Raw genomic sequence first — 18,216 nt, forward strand, 5'->3', positions numbered from 1 at the left:
TTGTTTGTCCAATCCAGGATCCTGTCCAGGACCATGCGTTATAATGATGTGCCTCACGTCTCTCTTACCCTAGCACAGGTCCCTTTTCCTGTAGGGCCTCCCACTGTGGAGTCCAGGCCATGATCCTGCAGAGTCCTGCCTTCTGGACTTAGCCAGTTGCTTTCTTTCGGAGCTGCTTACCTGTTACATAGGCCTCTGTGCTTCCTAAAACCGAAAGTTCCATCTAAGACTTGATGAGTTCAAGTTAAAAATTTGGGGCTAGACAGTATGTGTGTGAGCTTCATAGCATATCACATCAGGTGCCAGACACTGGGTGAGCCACTAGAACTGATGTTCACGTTGGCCCAGATTAGGGTGGTGGCCGTGGTCCTAAGATCTCTCCATTTTACATTTTTCCTCTTCCAACCAGAAAATAGCCTATTACTTTGGCACCATAAGAATGTCCTTCTCCCTCATTTTTTGGAACACCATTTGATAATCCTTGCTTGTGCCAATAACTTTATTAGTAAATCAAGTAAGTATTATGGTTTTCAGATCCTCACCTTCAGTGCTGACCGTTGCCCCTCCCTATCCATCAAAATGTTGCACCCTGGGCGTTCCCTCACCCCTTGCCTTGTTCTCTCAGCAAATGAGAATGGCCAAGGAATCCAGAAGTGAGAAAAGTCAGCCTGAAGACTAGGAAGAAAGGAAGTGTGGGCCCTGCAGGATAGCGTCCACTGAACTGGGCAGGCTCAGGTGGGCCCCAGGTGGATGACGTTTCCACACAGTGGGAAACGTTGTGTTGACAGAGCAGGATGGTCCTCATTCACAGACCTTACCCTAATGGCTGGCTCTCCTCTGACCACCTCTTGCAGGGTGACTCCAGGCTGGGGAGCCCCAGTTTAATGAGCCTGAGGTTCTGACCCTATCACATCACCAGTGCCTCACAGGCACAGCACCAGGACCTGAAGTAGCTCCCCAGGGAGATTTTGGGTGCCCAGACTCTTCCCTGGGGCTCCAAGGACAGTGGGGGGTCACTAAGGAGGAAGCAAGGGGTAGCCCCTCTTAGCCAGCATTGCCCTTCTGAGGATTCACAGCCCCGGGTGTCTGTGACTGACGCATCACCTGCCTCTCCTTTCCCACAGTGTGTGAGAGCTTTCGCTGTCCCCAAGTGCAGTGTGGCCTGGGCACTGCCCTGGTGGAGGTGTGGAGCCCCGACCGCTGCTGCCCCTACAAGTCCTGTGGTAAGTCGGTGGTCAGGACAGCCCCTCCAGCTGGAGATCCAGTAGCCCTGCTGAGGAGAGGGGCTGGGGGAGCCCTGCCCACCACTGTCCACTTTTCTCAGATCCATCCCCTGCAGAGTCTCTAGCAGAAGCCCCAGAATCAGCTTCCTCCTGCATCGGCTCTCTGAGTGCTGAGTGTTCCTACAGACTTTTCCCTCTAGGATAAAAGAAGGAAAAAGCAAGTTGCCCATTCCAAAGAGGGTTTACATCTTAAAAAGTCCTTACAGCAGCCACCTTTAACAAAAACAATTTTTTTATGAGACGAAGTTTTGCTCTTGTCACTCAGGCTGGAGTGCAATGGTGCGATCTTGCTCACCACAACCTCCACCTCCTGAGTTCAAGCGATTCTCCTGTCTCAGCCTCCCAAGTAGCTGGGATTACAGGCATGTACCACCACACCCGGCTAATTTTGTATTTTTAGTAGAGTTGGGGTTACTCCATGTTGATCAGGCTGGTCTCAAACTCCCGACCTCAGGTGACCCACCCGCCTCGGCCTCCCGAAATATTGGGATTACAGGTGTAAGCCACCACGCCCTGCCTCAAAAACATAATTTTTGTTAAAATTCACCTCACATCCTTTTGGGAAACAGGTGGGAATGTCAGTGATCAATAATAAAAACCAGTGAATTTTATATAAAAATGTGATTTTTAAAGAGTCAAGAAGCTCTATTTTGCATCTGGATATTTTGTGTGTCTTTTTCCAGGCTTCACTGGAATGTAAACTTCATGAAGGCAGGGATTTTAGTCTGTTTCATTCATTGCTATGTCCCCAGAGTACAGAATAAAGCTCAGTATATAGTAGATGCTTAAAACTATTTGTTGCATGAATGAGTGACTCAGAAGAGTGTTCACAGCGACTCTGGCCTGGAGTGCTCAGACCCTGATGCAGCTGGAGCAGTGGACTCTTAAGTTTGTTAGCAGTGCTCAGCCATCAGCTCGCTCACAGCTAAGACCTGCTATGGGGAAAGGCTGGGAGCAGCAAAACTGAGCTTGCGGGAACATGGATGTGGGAAATGTAGGTGGTCAGAAGTTCCACCCGTGCCATGTTTATTCCCGGAGAGGCCCTGCCTCTGCTCTAGAATAGGCTCTGGACCAGGTGGAAGGATGAATCCAGGTGACAAAAGGAAACCTGTGATTGGCCCACCTGTCTATATTTATCCTTACTCCACACCCAGTGGAGAGCTTGGTGTTCAGAAACCATCACTGCTCATCTGCCTAACCAGGGGAGCTGCAGGCCTCCTTCTGCCTCCAGGGATGGAAGGAGGCTGATCTTTGGGCCTCTTCCTCTCCTCTCCCAGGCCTGGCCTGGAGCTGGGGATTCAGAGGAGGGTGTGTGCCAGCAGTGAGAGGTCCAGGGTACCCAGGGGATTTCCACCTGGACATCTCTGATGAAGTGGGGCCTGGTCCCTTGTGTTTTTCAGAGTGTGACTGCGACACAATCCCAGTGCCCCGGTGCCATCTGGTATGGAGACCTCCTCCAACACTCCCTGGTCTGCTCCCCTTTCCTTTCCTCTCTATCCCCTTCCCTAGAGAACCTGCTCCTTTAATCTACTACAAGGAACCCAGGGTTGCAAGTCAGCAGTCTTATCCCAGCCTCCGCCACTGGCTTTCTGGGTATGGTGCCCTCCTTTGTAAAGTGGGCATAATCATGCTTTAGAGTTGTGGTAAGGATTAAGTATAATGATGATGATGAAAATTATCATGAAGGTGATGGTGATGATGCTGATGGTGGCAATGATGGTGGGGACAGTGAGGATGGTGGTGGTGGTGACAATGGTGATAGTGCAATGATGATGGTGGTGATGGGGATGGTGAGGATGATGGTGGTGGTGATGGTAATAACACAGTGGTGATGGTGGTGGTGGAGACAGTGAGAATGATGTTGATGGTGGTGATAGTGATAATGCAGTGGTGATGGGGACGGTGAGGATGATGGTGGTGGTGATGGTGATAATGCAGCGGTGACGGTGGTGGTGGTGATGCTGGTGGTGGGGATGGTGAGGATGATGGGGATGGTGATGGTGATAATGCAGTGGTGATGGTGGTGATGGGGACGGTGAGGATGATGGTGGTGGTGGTGATGGTGATAATGCAGTGGTGATGGTGGTAGTGGGGATGGTGAGGATGATGGTGGTGGTGGTGAAGATGATAATGATGATGATGACAATGACAATCATGACAGTAGCTGATGTTTATTGAGAGCTTACTAAATGCCAGGAACTTTCCTAGGCCTTTCGTGTATTATTTATTCTCACGACAACCCAATGAGGTTGATTCTATTGTTTTCTCAATTCTGCAAATGAGGAAGCCAAGGTTAAGGTCATGAAGCTAGTATATCACAGAGCCAGGGCTGACACCCAGGAAATCTGTCTCTAGAAACCATGCCCTTAGCCACCAGGCTGCATGGCCACTGAGGGAAGTGAAAATACTTTAAGAAATGTGAAGTCATTTTACAGTCCTTTTCTGAATTATATGTAACCCTCCCCACTCCAGCACACATTTCCTCTCACTCTGTCTGCCATCCCTCTCCTCCTTCTCTTAAAATTGCTGAAGAAAGGTGAGAAGTAGTGTGAGCCAGCCGGGGCTTTGTCCCTCACTGAGAAAGGGGAGGACACTGGATGGCATTCCTCATCAGGGAGGCCCAGGGACTAAGCTTCCAGGGTGCTGAGGGGCCCCAGGCCTGCCAGCTCCCCCTCCTGCCCACCACAGGGAGGGACTGACATAGAGAGGGCCCAGGTGGCAGACTGCTCCTGAGGGCCAGGCTGTCCCCGACCCTGGGGTGCTGACTGCCTCTGCTCCACCCAGTGGGAGAAATCCCAGCTGGACGAGGAATTCATGCACAGCGTGGAGAATGTGTGTGGCTGCGCCAAGTACGAGTGTGGTGAGTGGGGGAAGCCTCAGGGGAGAGGCAGGCTTGGGGGGTGCGGGTGTCTGGGCTCTGGACAACCCTGGCCACCCTGCATGCCCATCCAGTGAAGGCCCCGGTGTGTCTGAGCCGCGAGCTGGGCGTGATGCAGCCGGGCCAGACAGTGGTGGAGCTCTCGGCAGATGGCGTGTGCCACACCTCCCGCTGCACCACCGTGCTTGACCCTCTCACCAGCTTCTACCAGATCAACACCACCTCGGTGCTGTGTGACGTCCACTGCGAGGCGGTAGGGTGCAGCCCAGGGTAGGTGGGTGGGGTCAGGAGGGCTGCCCTGGCAGACTCCGGGTGCTCCAGGAACCAGAGGGGCCCTTAAAGCTGGCCTGCGCCCCCAAGACAAGTCAGAAGGGCCCTCAGAGACCTCTGTAGAAAGTACCGAGAAAGGGACTGGATTGGGAGAGGCCAGGAGGGGAACAGTAAGGGACAGATTTAGGGCCTGGCAAGGGTGGGTGTTGAAAGAGAGAGCACACACTTATTAGGTGCCTGCTGAATGCCTGGCACATTCCCTGTTCCTTTGGTTTGCATGTCTGTGTTGCTACTATTTGGGGAGTACTTCATATCCAGGACTTAGGATGGTGACTGGCTTCTAGTAAGGGCCAAATAGATATTAGCTGGATAAAGAGGGTGAGAATTATTCCCATTTTTCAGAGGGGAAAACTGAGGTTTAGGGAGCCTGTCATTTGTCCAAAGTTCTACAGGAACTGAGACTCAAATTGAGGTCTGTCTAGAATAAAAACTGGCATCCTTACTTACTAGAAGTGCCTTTGAAAGGGTGGAGATGCTCTTTGCTATAAGGGAGGCTCGGGGTAGATAAAGGGTGACTAGCTGCCTGAGAGAGAAGAAGCCTGGGAGCTCCTCTTCCCGAGCACCTACAGAGGGCCCTTCCGGGCTCTTGGATCCCTCACAGATAAGCAAGCAGTAGGAGAGCCAGGGTGGAGGTGGCAACTGGCTGAGGCCCACCCCACCCTGGCCTGCAGAACCAGGAGTACGAGCACCCGCGGGATCTCGCTGCCTGCTGCGGCTCCTGCAGGAACGTGTCCTGTCTCTTCACCTTCCCCAATGGCACCACCTCCCTGTTCTTGGTAAGAAGCCCCCTTGCTGCCCACCGGGGAGGGTGTCCCAGGAGGGAACACCAGGACTAGAGCCCTCTCTGGCTCCCAGGCCAGGGCTGGGTACAAACAGGCTCCCAGACTCTATGGGTTTGCTCAGGCTGTCCATCTGATCACAGCCCCTATCACCCACTTCTGTGCCCTCCAGCCTGGGGCATCCTGGATCGCAGACTGCACCCGCCACCACTGCAGCAGCACTCCCCTGGGTGCCGTGCTTGTCCGCTCTCCCATCAGCTGCCCACCGCTTAACGAGACCGAGTGTGCCAAGGTCTGTGCCTCCTTTTCCACTGAGGCCAGGGACAAAGGCCAGGGCATCCGCTGTCTCACTGGTGGTGGGGTGGGGGTCCTGTGTGCAGGAGTGTGGGAGGAGGGGCTCCCTGGAGCCTGTGCCTGCACTGCCACCCCAGATCCACATCGCTGTGTCTGCATTTCTTTTTGCCCTAACCACATCACACCCTGCCTCTTCACACATCACATGACCACATGCAGATGCACACACACACACACTGTTATATGTTCTGGGCACACTCAGATAGACACCAACACAGGCTACCAGTCACTCACACCATGTACTCCAGGGACATTCACACTCGGCATGTCAATGCACACACCAAGTGTCATCACACCCCAAGGCACTCACATAAGCACACTCTTGCACACATGTGCCATGCAGATGCACAGTTCAGTCCTGTGATGGCTCGTGGGTGTCTAGCACTAGCATGGACAGCTGTCAGTGTGGGCACACCTCAGAGAAAAGGATTTCCTGGAAGGCTTGGGGTTGTTGTTGAATTATTAAAGTCCCTAAGATTAATAGTGGACATTTAAAGATTTCTGATTCTTCCCTAGAAAACAAATATATACACATTCTTAATAACACTCTCATACACACACCCACACATGCAAAATCACACATGTACACACAGATGCTCATATATATGCTCACAAAATCACATACACATACTGGGACCCCCCGAAACACACACACTTATGCACAAAGAACTGTCCCATCCATTGTTTTACCCATTTCAGTATAGAGGAGGAGAGCTTTATGGGATACTTGCCTCCATTTTAGAGATGGAAAAAATAAGCCTAGAGGGAAAGGATGACTTGTTTGGGGCTGAGGTAGAGCCCAGGCCACTGACCCAAGTGGGTAAGCCCTGCACCCCTCCCCTCCCTGACCCTCTGCTGGGAAGCACTGGTGGTGCGGTAGGCAGTGGAAGGTGTGAGGGGAGCTGCCCCAGGAAAGATAGGAGGCCCTGCACCACCTTGACCCAGGCTCCAGCCCCAAGGGGGCCATGTGCAACCTTAGTGCCAGCTGTCCCCACCGGTCAGCTTAGCCCCCCTGGCTCTCCTATGGCCTGACAAGGGGCCTATGCTCCTGGCCTGGGGCGTCTCAGGGAAAGAAGAGTCAAGACTCCTGTACTCTGCCTGTTTCTGGGATCTTGGCTCTGGGCCTGGACAGGGGTCTCCACACCTACCTTCCCTAACCTCTCCTCTCTAGGTTGGGGGCTCCGTGGTACCTTCCTTGGAAGGATGCTGCAGGACCTGTGAGTGAGCATGGTCGGCACCCAGGGGTGAGGGGCTCTGGTGGGGGCACAGGGTGTCATGTTAGGGAACAGAGGACCAAGTTCCTGGCCTGGCACCTAAAATGCTAGCTCTTCAGGGCTGAGTAGATGAAGGGATAACAGCCTCACCATGGGTCTCATGGCACTGGCACAGATATGCAGGTGGCCAGAAGCCATGTTTGTGTCCTTGTTCCCATATAAAGACTCTGCTTCTTGTTGGAGCCAGAGGACATTGGGGCATGGCATTCAGGAGGTCAGTAGCTCACCAGTTACTCTGCCTCCTCCTGCCTCTGCCAAGGCCCCCAACCCGGATGCCCCCACGTGCATTCTCCCTGTGGTCAGACGCCCTGATCTTGGAGGAGCCTCCTGGGTGGGATTCGGGCCTCCAGGGCCCCTGACTGAGTCTGAGTGCGAGCTCTGTGCTGATACCTGGCTCCCAACCCCTGGCCAGCCAGAACCACAGCTCCCAACCGCATGCACATGCACGTCCCAGTCAGCTGCCGCTTTCCACCACCTTCAGTCCCCACCCACATCTTCCCCCTGGGTCTGCCCTCCTCCTAGGGTGCTCAGACCCCATCTTCAGAAGGCAGTAGAACCTGGGGCCCTGTTATGTGCAGTTCGCATATTCCAAGAAAGCTGGGCTTGGGGCCTCATTGGCTGATCCCTGACCCACAAACTCATGTTCCCTGAATGTCCTATGTACCCCTGTGTGACCTGCACCTCATGTCCCTGTCCTCAGGTTCCCCGGGGACCCTGTTTCCTGTGGTCCCCGTTAGTCCTGCCTCTCCTCTACGGGTTAGTGTCCACTGCCGCCCAGGTACTCTTCTCAGAAGCCCACTGGACTGGAGGCAGGCAGCTGCATTGCTATGTCCAGCAATGTCCCTTCTGCTAGGTGGCCTGAGCTCTGGGGGCGGTGGGGGGGGCCTACTCTCCCCTCTGGCACAAGCCATTGGGCCCACAGTGCATGCTGGGTAGTGAGCTGTATCCCCTGGGCTTGCATGGGAAAGCTTCAGCAGGGCCCGCTCACCTGGACTGCCCTGGACCGCCACCACTTTGCTCTGCTGGTCACTCAGCCAGTCTCAGTCCAGGACCCAAAGGGCCATGTCAAGACAGCCCTTAGTTTTCCTGCCTTCTGGAGCAGAGAGGGAAGACAAAGTGGACTTAGCTCTGGCCAGAAATCATCTAGCTGCTGTAGTAGGAAACCTCTATGGTGAGGCGCTGAGACCAGAAGAAAAGATTTCATTCAATTTCTAGAGGGATTCCTGGGGTTACAGAGTGAGTCTATGTACCTGACAAATATTTGTGGAGCTCCAACTATGCGCCAGGCACTGTTCTAGGCACTGTAGAGCCTTGCGGAGCTGACATTTAGAGGGAGAGACAGAATAACAAGTATAAAAATATATACGAGTACAAATATATATATGGATGCATTGAGTTTTGTGGGGCCTGAAGCTTATGCAATGCAGGGGGCTTCTATAAGAAGAATACAGAATGTACAAATTCACATTAAGGCATGAAAGGAAATATTTATTTAAAATAAGAAAAGACCTTACAACAAATTCTGGAAGGGGCCTGTGCAAAAGAAGGCCCTAAAGCTTCTGATTCAACATCGTAATTCCAGATGTGTCTCTGTCAGGACAGTGATTGTGCCCTGGACATATAAGCAAGGGAGGGGTTATGGAGGGAGGACTGGGTGGAGGCAGTGAGTTGCAACTTCGAGAAGGGGGATCAGGTAAAGCCTAGGAGAGGAGATAGCCAATTGCTGAAGGAGGTGAGGGCGTGAATAAGCCACAAGCCTGCCTGTCCTGTGAGAGGCTGGTCCAGGCAGAGGCAACCCGCACTGGTTAATTTCCATCCCTGTAACAGCTCTGTTAGATGGGCGAATCCCTGGCCCGGTTCGAAACTAAACAAAGCATCCTACTAGCGTGAAGCATTCCACTTGAGATGGGGGTTTCTCTTCATTCAGGAAATTACAGAATCTTAATGCTAGAAGCCCTCTCAGGATGGGAAAATGCAGAGAGGGGTAAGGGTTAGGTTGCCAACACAGCTTAGAGACCGGTTTTGGGGCTGGGGTCGGGAGGCAGCCTCACTCTGTCCCCAGATGCTCCTCTGCCCTAGCACAGAGTCCTCGCGGGGGCCTGTGGCCTAGGCCTCCTGGGCAGCTTCCTGCCTCACTGGCTCACACTGCTCTGTCTCTGCCTTCCTGACCCTGCCTCCTTCCAGGGCATTGGGTTAAAAGGCTTTCCCCAATGGGGAGGGGCGCTAATGCATGGGTGCTAACGCTGGAAGAGAGACCCTCCAGCATGACACTAACTGCCCTGGGCTGGCCCATCCTGCTGCTCCCAAGAAGCCTGTCTTGGCCACAGCTACCTCGTCCCCTGTCCTACCAGGTAAGGAGGATGGGCGCTCCTGCAAGAAGGTGACCATCCGCATGACCATCCGCAAGAATGAATGCAGGAGCAACACCCCTGTGCGTGGTGCCCACAAGGCAGTGGGGCAGCAAAAGATGGGATGGGGGGATTGGGGGTGTGAATGCCACAGACTGCCTCACTGGCCTTCCCATTCCAGGTGAACCTGGTGTCCTGCGATGGGAGGTGCCCGTCCGCCAGCATCTACAACTACAACATCAACACCTATGCCCGCTTCTGCAAGTGCTGCCGCGAGGTGGGCCTGCAGCGGCGTGCTGTGCAGCTCTTCTGCGCCGCCAATGCCAGCTGGGTGCCCTACACTGTGCAGGAGCCCACCGACTGTGCCTGCCAGTGGTCCTGAGGCCTGGGAGCCCCGGCTGGCTGGACCACCTCTGCCGCCCCAACTCTGTTTCCAGTTGGCCCAGTGAACGGGGATATTAAAGGTGGGAGAAATCTGGCCCTTGCTGAGCATGAAGTGGTGGCCAAAGGTCACAGGAGTGACCAGAATGGGTCACCCCTGTCCACCCTGGCTCCCTTTCTGGGCTCCCCATTTTCCACAAGTGGGAAAGTGACACAGGTGTGTGCTCAGGGAGCTCACCTCTGTCTCTGGCTTGAGATGGAAAATAGGCTTTAGGTCCAGGGGCAGCAGCCTCTGAACTTCTGAACCCTGGTCACAGCTCTTGGTGGAGGGGATGAGAGTTGTGGGCAGGTACCTACATGGGTACCACAAGACCAAGCACAGGGGCAGGCTTCAGTGGCCCATTCTCTTGGCCTTTTTGACTACAGAAGTGAAGGGAAAGAGGGCTGTGCCTGCAGCACTCAGGCCTGCAGATCGCTGCCCAGAAGAGTTCCCAAAAGCAAAGATGGTAGATTCCAGGGCCCAGGTCCTCTCACCGAGATCTGTGAAGTCAGAGTGAGCTCAGTGACCTTCACATCCCCTGTAGTCCCAAGAAAGGTGCCTGGTGTCCTGGCATTGATATGGTAATTCAGGAAAGGATTTGGAAGACTCAAGCTGTACCTTTACCCCAAGACAACCTTCCCAGCAGGTGGCCGGCCTTGTGAGGTGGGGGGGGAGGGTGAAACCCTCAGCGAGGGCCCAGCACTACTCATTTAGGGTGCTGATCGGTGGCCCATGCCTCGAGGCTCTAGGTTGCTGAGGGGGTTCCTTCAGCCTGTAAGTGCAGCTCCAGGCTTTGCAGTGCGCCATTTCTCCAAGGCCATGAAAGTCAAGCTCAGAGAAGCCTGAATGTGGGTTTTGTGGCTCAGCCAGTGCCAGCGTCTGTGCACCATGGGACTGTTTAGCAAGAGAGTGTCTGTTGGCATCAATGGAAAACACAGCCCCAGCATCCCTGAGCACTTGTGAACTGAGCCTTGTCACTCAACCAGAGTGTCCCCTAAAGCCAGGGCCACAGCCCCTTCCACAACCCATTCTGCAAGTCTCCCACCCCTGTGCCACTTTGTGCCATGTAGATCCAAAGGGCACGAACATGAAGTTGTGCAGGCCCCAGCACTGCCCAGTGTGTCTGAAGATGTGTGGCCTGGATGCCCCTTGCAGTGAGGAGGCTGTGCCAGGATGGTCCCCTGCTGTTCCCAAGCTTCTTTGTGCCCATATTTGTGTTCTGTTTATGTGTCAATAAAGGAAGACTTCAGGTCTTTGAGCATCTCTGAGAGGGCCAGGTTTGCTTTGAACTTGAAGGAGTATCCACTGTGAAGACTCTATTTTATGGCCCTGGACATCAGCATCATGCCCCACTCACAGCAGAGCCATTGGTGGGTGTTTGCTGGTTGGAATTGAATGGACTGGAGACTGGCTTCTAGAGGAAGGGGATGAGGAGAAGGAAGAGGACACTGGGAGCTGGGGTGCTGGCACCCAGGCGAAGGACTGAGGAGTGATCATGGTTCTGTGGGCTGAGACAGATGCTTCTCACATGAGGTGTGGATGAGGCAGACCCAGAGAGTAGGTTTCATATTGGCCTCAACATTTCTCTGTTTCTTTCCTTGTTGTTCTCCCAATGAGTTCAGTACATTTTTGCAGCCATGCGAGCTATGCTAGGGTTAGGGAGCATCCAGGGATCGGTTCTCAGTGACATTCCACCTGTGAAGGACCATTGGAACACCTAAGGAGCAAGTGGGTGGGTGCTTTCCTGGTGTCCATGTGGGAAGGAGGAGGAGGTGGGCTAGGAAAGCAGCCCTCAATAATAGGGGAAACTGCTAGGGGAGTCAGGGCTTACAGTGCAAGTGCTTCACCCTGCCTAGAGAGGGCAGAACATCTTTTTTTGAACTAACACTTGGAAGGCTTGGTTTTTATTTCATAAGTAAGCTCTTCTCATGGTGCATCTGTCTGATAACATGGACCCTGTGTCTTTTCCTAATGAAAATGAATTTTCCTAATGAAGCTTTAAGGCTTCCTAAGCAGCACGTTTCTAAATAATCAATGGATCAAATAAGAAATCAGGATGGAAATTGGACAACATTTTGATATGTATGATTTTGAAATTATGACATATTAACCTGTGAGATGCAGCTAAAGCAGTACTTAGAGAAACATTTATAGTCTTAAATGCATATGTCACACATCTTAATTTCTCATCATTACAGCTAGAGATGGGGTGGGACAAGGCTTCCAAACTTCTCTATCGGGGATGATGATCTATGGCTTGTAGTCAGTTATCTCCTTAGCTACACACACTTCCTAAATCAATAGTTTTCAGAGTTTTGAACACTGATTTCAACAGAACATGACTTTAACCAGAACATGGCCTTTAAAGAGAATTGGGTTTAAAATCCTGGTTCTCTTACATGGCAAGATGTTTCAACTAAGACAGAAGGGAGTTCTTTAGCCATTGCTGGAGCCCCAGTGTTCCTGGCTGTTCATTCCTCACCTCACCATCCTTCCTGTCTGTTTATGTCCAGTTATGGGAAAGCAGCTTTTCAACAGGCCACTGCTTGTCAGCTGTCGTGTAGACAGAGGCAGATGGCACCAGGTCAAGTCAGCCAGGCTTGGCTCAACATCTTTCTGCAGTCTCAATTTGGGAGGGTGGCTCCAGGCTTTCAGATGCCTGTTCCCCACATCTGACCTGTTGCTGGTGACCCAGCTTCAATGTCCTGGCCCTCCTTGGCTCCAGTTGGCAGCAGTTCTCAGCCCTCCTGCTGTGCTCCCACTGTGTCCTCACAGATGGCCATAGCTCCTGGTGATCACACCCTTCTGCTGGAGTCCCAGCATGCCTGGATGCTCACCCTCAACCTCACCTCCACTCCCTGTCAGGCAACCCCTCCTGCCTACTCCTACCGGAAGCCAACTTCTCACTCTAAACTTTTGGTCGAAATTCCCAGTCCTATTCTCCTAGGTCCCTCCCAGGGATACTGACTTTTTCTTTCAGGATAAGACAATGTAGTGAATGACTAACAAGAGGAAAATCTCCAACCCTGCCTTGCAATGTGGGGAAGGCAGGAAATAGTAAAGACTTTGAACCTTAATTAGTGTTGTCCACTGCCCTCCAAAAAACCAGTGCCCACAGTGTTGATATGAGTGTTCATATCAAATAGATAGAGTTTGAAGATGGTGATTTAAATGTAAAGTACACATGCTGTTCAACTAAGTCATCTTATTTCTAGACAGCTATGGAAGGCTGAATAATGGCCCTCCAATGATGTCCATGTCTTAATTCTTACATCTTGCAAATATTTATATTACATTACATGGTAAAACGGACTTTGCAGATGTGATCAAGGACCTTGAGATAAGAGGATTGTCCTGGGTCATCCAGGAAGGTCCATTGTAATCACAGGGGTCCTTATATAAGAGAAGCAGGCAGATCAGTCAGAGAGGGGAGATGGGATGACAGAAGTGAGGTTGGGGTGATGTACTTTGAAGTTGGAGTAAGGGGCCACTGGCCAAGAAATCCAGGCAGCCTCTGGAAGTTGGAAAATCAAGGAACTGGATTCTCTATCCTAAAGCCCAGAGAAGGAACACCGGCAGGCTTCCCCCTTGATTTTAGCTCAGTGAAGCTGACTTCATACTTCTGACTTCTACAACTGTAATAGAATAAACGGGTGTGTTTTAAGCCCCTAAATGTGTGGCAGTTTGTTACAAGTGCAATAGGAAGCAAATAGCATCAAAAGAAAGAATTCCTATAGGCGTGTACCAGGCTGTTTATTGCAGCATTGTTCCAAGTTTTAAAAATTAGTAACAACTGCGAAGGCGAATCCTTGCCTTGTCAGTAGGCAAGGATTTAACAGCCTGGTGCAGACATGCTGGCGAATATTACATAGCCTTTTTGTGTACTGACATGCTGGGCTCTCCAGGATATGTTAAATGATGATAGGAAATTGTGGGTTGGTTCACACAGAATGATTCCTCCCTTATGCACCTGTGCAGGTAATACACACACACACACACACACACACACACGTCTCATTCCCTTGAAGAGTTTTCAGGATTGAGGAAGGTCCTTCCTGGCTGTTGGGCCACCAGCTAGTTGAGTGGCAACTTGGGTCCTAGAATAGCCTTTTTGGATCGGGAGAACCTCAGAAAAGACCAGAATAGACTGAAGGCCCTAGGGACATCTGTGGCATCTCCCCCATTTCTGTTTCCTCCCACACTCTGTGCATGACTTAAAGCTTGAGGCAACCACAGCGGCCACACACAGGTGAGGAAACAGAAGCCCCAGGACCAGCGGGGCCACTGAGAGAGTTGGTGGCTGAGCAGGGCGGCTGCCCAGCCTGCAGCCCCCTGTGACGTATTTGCAAACACGAGGAGTTTTGAGCTGCAGAACCATCCCATTTTCCGTGGTGCAGGCTCAAGTTCCCGCCCTGATTTTCTGGGCTTAATCCTCTTCCTGTGGAAATCAATAAGGACATTGTGATGGAATGATTCACGTTCAAGGTCAGGCCGGAGCAAATTGGAGGCGACATGCTGATTTTACTACCCTCACTGTGAGGAGAGCCAATCCTGTTCACAGACCTCTTAACCCTTTCCTTGTCACTCTGGTAGGCACTGTCAGCACAGGCCCCCTCCCCAGGCCCAGGTCCCCCTGGCCTCCTCACCCATGTGTGGCGCTTTTATTTACACTTTTCCGAGGTTCTGACCACACAAGGCCTTGCAGTCTTGCATACTTGTCATGGTGGTTTGGGGAAGCCAGGCAACAGGTTCAGGAACAGCTTCAAACTGGAAGTCAAATGCTACATGTCTAACTTTAGCTTTGTTGCTAACATCCTGTTCCTTTCCCTTCACCAGAGCTGTTCCCCTTCCAACCCTCTTTTCTGAGTTCCAGACCCCTCTGCCCTGCTTTCTGGGTGGTCCCAGATGGGGAGGTAGAGGAGAGGATACCAAATTCCTCACTTATTTTTTTCACACACAGCAAGTCAGATCTTCTCTGAGGATCAAACATGATAGAAGCTTATTCCTTTCTCCTATTAAAAAAAACACCCATAATCAGTGGGTAGCTAGAGCTTTATGTCCAGAATAATTTAGGGATCCTGGCCCCTCTGTCTTGATGTTCTGCCACCTTCAGCACGGGCCTCCCGGGGTCACTGTGGTTTCAGGCATCAGCCAGCCGAGGTGTGGGGAGAGCATGTGCGGAAAGCTTGCAGAGCCCAGGACTGAAAGTGGCTCACTCCCTTCCACTCGGATTCTACTGTCCTGAACAGGGGTATGCGCCACACCTCAGTACAAGAAAGACTGAGGAATGTAGTCCAGCTGCGTGGCCAGGAAGATGGGTCTGGTGGGCAGTGCTATCTCAGTGCGGACGTGGAGAGAGTGAGGAGGACAACGCTAGGAAGTGTGGCTGGAAGAGAAGAGACGGCGTATGAGTTAGGGGAGGTTGATCTGACGATTTGAGGAAGGCAGTGATTTGACCCTATTCCCTGGAGGAGCCAGTGGAGACAGAAAGGTTTTGCTGTGGAGAGAATTCAGGGTCTCAGAGGGCCACAGCTGGCATGAGGAGGGACAGTGATGACACAGACACCTCTGGTTGGGCAGAGCCTACCTTAGGTCTTTCTTTATCTCTGTATTCCCAACATGGAACACTGAGGGCACCGGAGAATGAGTGTGAACATACCTCTAAGCCTGAAGGTGAGGAGCCCAGCCAGCAAAGAGTTAAAGGGTGCAGGGGTGGGCAGAGCCGGGGAGCCAGGTGCTCCCCAACATACTGTGCGGTGCCAGTTAATCCCCTGCAGCAGGCAGGAGGCCTGCACAGCTGTCTCTCCTGAGCTGGGATTGCATGCTTCCCCCTCCCTCTGCCATTCCCCTGATGCCCCCAGCCCTTGCCCAGAGAACACAGCACCCCAGGGATTGGGTGGGGGTGGGTTGAGATGGGCAGGCAGCATGCTGGGTAACTGGTCCAGCCCCTGCACCCTTGGAGAACTCATTCTCTAGAGATAAACCATTGTCTAGCTTACTTCTCACTGGCTATGAAGACCCCACTTCCCCCAAGCCAGCCAAACCCAAATCTTATAGCTGCTCCTCCCACAGAGTATCCATTCCTGCCTCTGTGTCTTTGCCTCACCTGAAGTGCCCTTTTCCTCCTCTCCCTTGGCAGTTTCTGCCTAGCCTGCAGAGCAGCTACAAAACAGCAGCCCCTGGGACCCCTCCCTTTGGCCTCTAACCCTTCAGCCCAGGGTTCTGCTTGATTTGGGCTTCCCATGCCAGCCTGTATCTGCACTCGGCTCAGGGAGGAGAGAGGCAGGTCTGCCTCCAGCAGTCATTCATTTATTCCTCCAGCACCTTCATTCACAACAGATGAGGCTGCTAAGACTCAGAGGGGGTAAGTTACTTGCATAGCTTGAGAGTGGAGGAATTAGGACTCAAGCTCTTTTGTTTAACTCCAGAGCCCACACTCACACTTTCCTTCTCGGCCCGGAAAGAGACTAAGATCGCTGGGTGCCTGGGAGCTCTTACTCCAGGCTCCTTCTTCCTGGTAGCTAGAGGGAGCAGTAGAAAGAAGGTTCTAGTCTCTCTTTGGCCAGTTAGCAGTTGTAGGACATGGGCAAATTTTAAGCCTCAGTTCTCCATGGCGAGAAGGAGCAATAGGTTCTGTAACAGGGTTGTCAAGAGGGTTAAGTGAGATCATGGATGGGAAAGGGCTGGACAACTGCAGAGGCTGTGCTCATATGTGAGGCTGCTGGGCTGAGCCAGGGGATCCCAGCCTGGCTGGGCCCAGGGCAAGAGGAAAGCAGGCGCAAAGAGCCAGACCCAGTCCCACCCCACCCTCCATCCAGCAGACTCGGGGCTCATTGCTAAGCCTTTGCCTCTGTGTGCCCCATCCAGCTATGCCATCTTGCCTCTGTGTGCCCCATCCAGCTATGCCATCTTGCCTCTGTTCCACTGAACAAGATCACCATTTATGGATCTTTGGAGCTGATCTTTGGGATGCAGTAAAGGGCCTGGATTGTGGGTTAGGCTCTATCTCTGAACAGCTGTATAATTTACACTCTGCAAGTCTCAGTTTCCTCATCACTAAAATGGAAATGAGAGTCTGGCAAAGTGTTGTTGAGAATGTTTATAGAGTGACAGTGACTCACCCAGGGTCTCACTGCAAAGTGAGCAATGGTGGAGGCAGCACCAGACTCCAAACCAAGTGCCCCTTCCATTGCCTCTGCCAGAGTCTTCCCTAAGCTCCACCCCAGGGTGGGCCTCCCTGTGCTAACCTCATAGCCTCTACTATCTGAGTTGCCCACTAGGCCTTCCAAAAGCCCTGTCTCTATGTGAGACAGGAAGCTCCCATGTGGGACCCAAGCCCCCTCAACAGTAACTATCACCTAGCTGGATCCTTTGCAAGGTGTACAGACCCAGCTAGGGAAGCTTATTTTTCAAGGGGTTTCCTGGGACTTGGCAAAGGTGAATGACATCAACTTCCCAATGGAGGGGAGAAAGAAATAAGAGAGGGAAGGGTTAAGGCTCAGCAGCTGGGACAGGCAGGCTGCAGACGGCCCAGCCCAGTGCTGGGGGGCCTGCACCATTCCATTCCTTTGCAGATCAGTTACACCCAGCTGTCTCCCTCCCCACTGCCAGCGCCCCTCGGATTAGGCGGGAAAGGCTCCCCGGCCTGTGGCCTGCACACGGCCCATGGGGAGCAACGCCGGCAGCCCACGCCTCCACGACAGCTGCTGAGTGTCAAGCAAGAACATAGATCAGTGGGACCCTGGCAGAGGTGCCCCAAGCCCAAGCCCTGCCCCCAGCATGTGCAGGAGGGGCTGCCCAAGGAGAAAGGGGATCTGTGAGGGATTTGGGAGGTACAGGGCAAAAATTGCTCCCAAAAATATCTCCTCTGCCCATATGTCACTGTGCCTCAAATTCTACCATTAAACATCTTAAAAGTTTGGGTCTTCCAAAGACACCAATTAAAAACTACACCCCATGGAGTAGCTGGCATTCTGATGCACTGTTGATAGGTATGTATTGGTAAAATTTATGAACATTTAATTTTATTTTACAAAGCATATATGAAGTCCCTCAAAAATATCTCTTTCTTTGTCTCAGTCATTCTGCTGAGGACTTTAACTTAAAGAAGAATTTAACTTAAGGAAATAGTTTATAATATGGAAAGAATGTGGGCTAGAGTGTCAATATTATAAGAAAACACAAACTAATGTCATGAATACTCTCAAAACACAAAAGCCATATTTAAAAAAATAAAAGAAATTTTAACACTAGAAAATATCTGAGCCTGTACTGGAAAACATGAGACAGTTCCACAATAGGTCGGAAATATGAAATTTCTGGAAGTTATAAAGTAAATGGGAGGCAGCATAGTATATAGGTAGAAAGATGGTCCAGACTCTAATCCTGGTTGCTTTACTCATGAGTTCTGTGATATTGGCAAATTACCGAACCATCCTGAATTTCAGTTTCCTCAACTGTAAAGTTGGAATAATAATTACAATAATTGTGAGAAATACATGAAGATTAGAAGAGATCATTTGTGGTAAACATCCCTGCGATTCTGCCAT

General features: G+C 51.8%; 1 protein-coding gene across 1 annotated transcript in view; it reads left to right on the top strand.

The window, feature by feature from the left end:
* OTOG (otogelin) overlaps positions 1 to 10,930 on the top strand; it is a 103,587-nt gene extending 92,657 nt beyond the window's left edge. The window contains exons 48-56 of the mRNA XM_032240888.1: positions 1,125 to 1,223; positions 2,684 to 2,724; positions 4,068 to 4,143; positions 4,236 to 4,414; positions 5,163 to 5,267; positions 5,443 to 5,562; positions 6,796 to 6,841; positions 9,250 to 9,329; positions 9,428 to 10,930. Of these exons, the coding sequence (XP_032096779.1) occupies positions 1,125 to 1,223; positions 2,684 to 2,724; positions 4,068 to 4,143; positions 4,236 to 4,414; positions 5,163 to 5,267; positions 5,443 to 5,562; positions 6,796 to 6,841; positions 9,250 to 9,329; positions 9,428 to 9,628 (947 nt within the window). The 3' untranslated portion in view covers positions 9,629 to 10,930. The remainder of the gene's footprint in view (positions 1 to 1,124; positions 1,224 to 2,683; positions 2,725 to 4,067; positions 4,144 to 4,235; positions 4,415 to 5,162; positions 5,268 to 5,442; positions 5,563 to 6,795; positions 6,842 to 9,249; positions 9,330 to 9,427) is intronic.
* The last annotated feature ends 7,286 nt before the right edge of the window (positions 10,931 to 18,216 follow it).

The sequence above is a fragment of the Sapajus apella genome, unplaced genomic scaffold (assembly GCF_009761245.1).
Source record: "Sapajus apella isolate SASKATOON/1434 unplaced genomic scaffold, GSC_monkey_1.0 scaffold47, whole genome shotgun sequence".
NCBI lineage: Eukaryota > Metazoa > Chordata > Mammalia > Primates > Cebidae > Sapajus > Sapajus apella.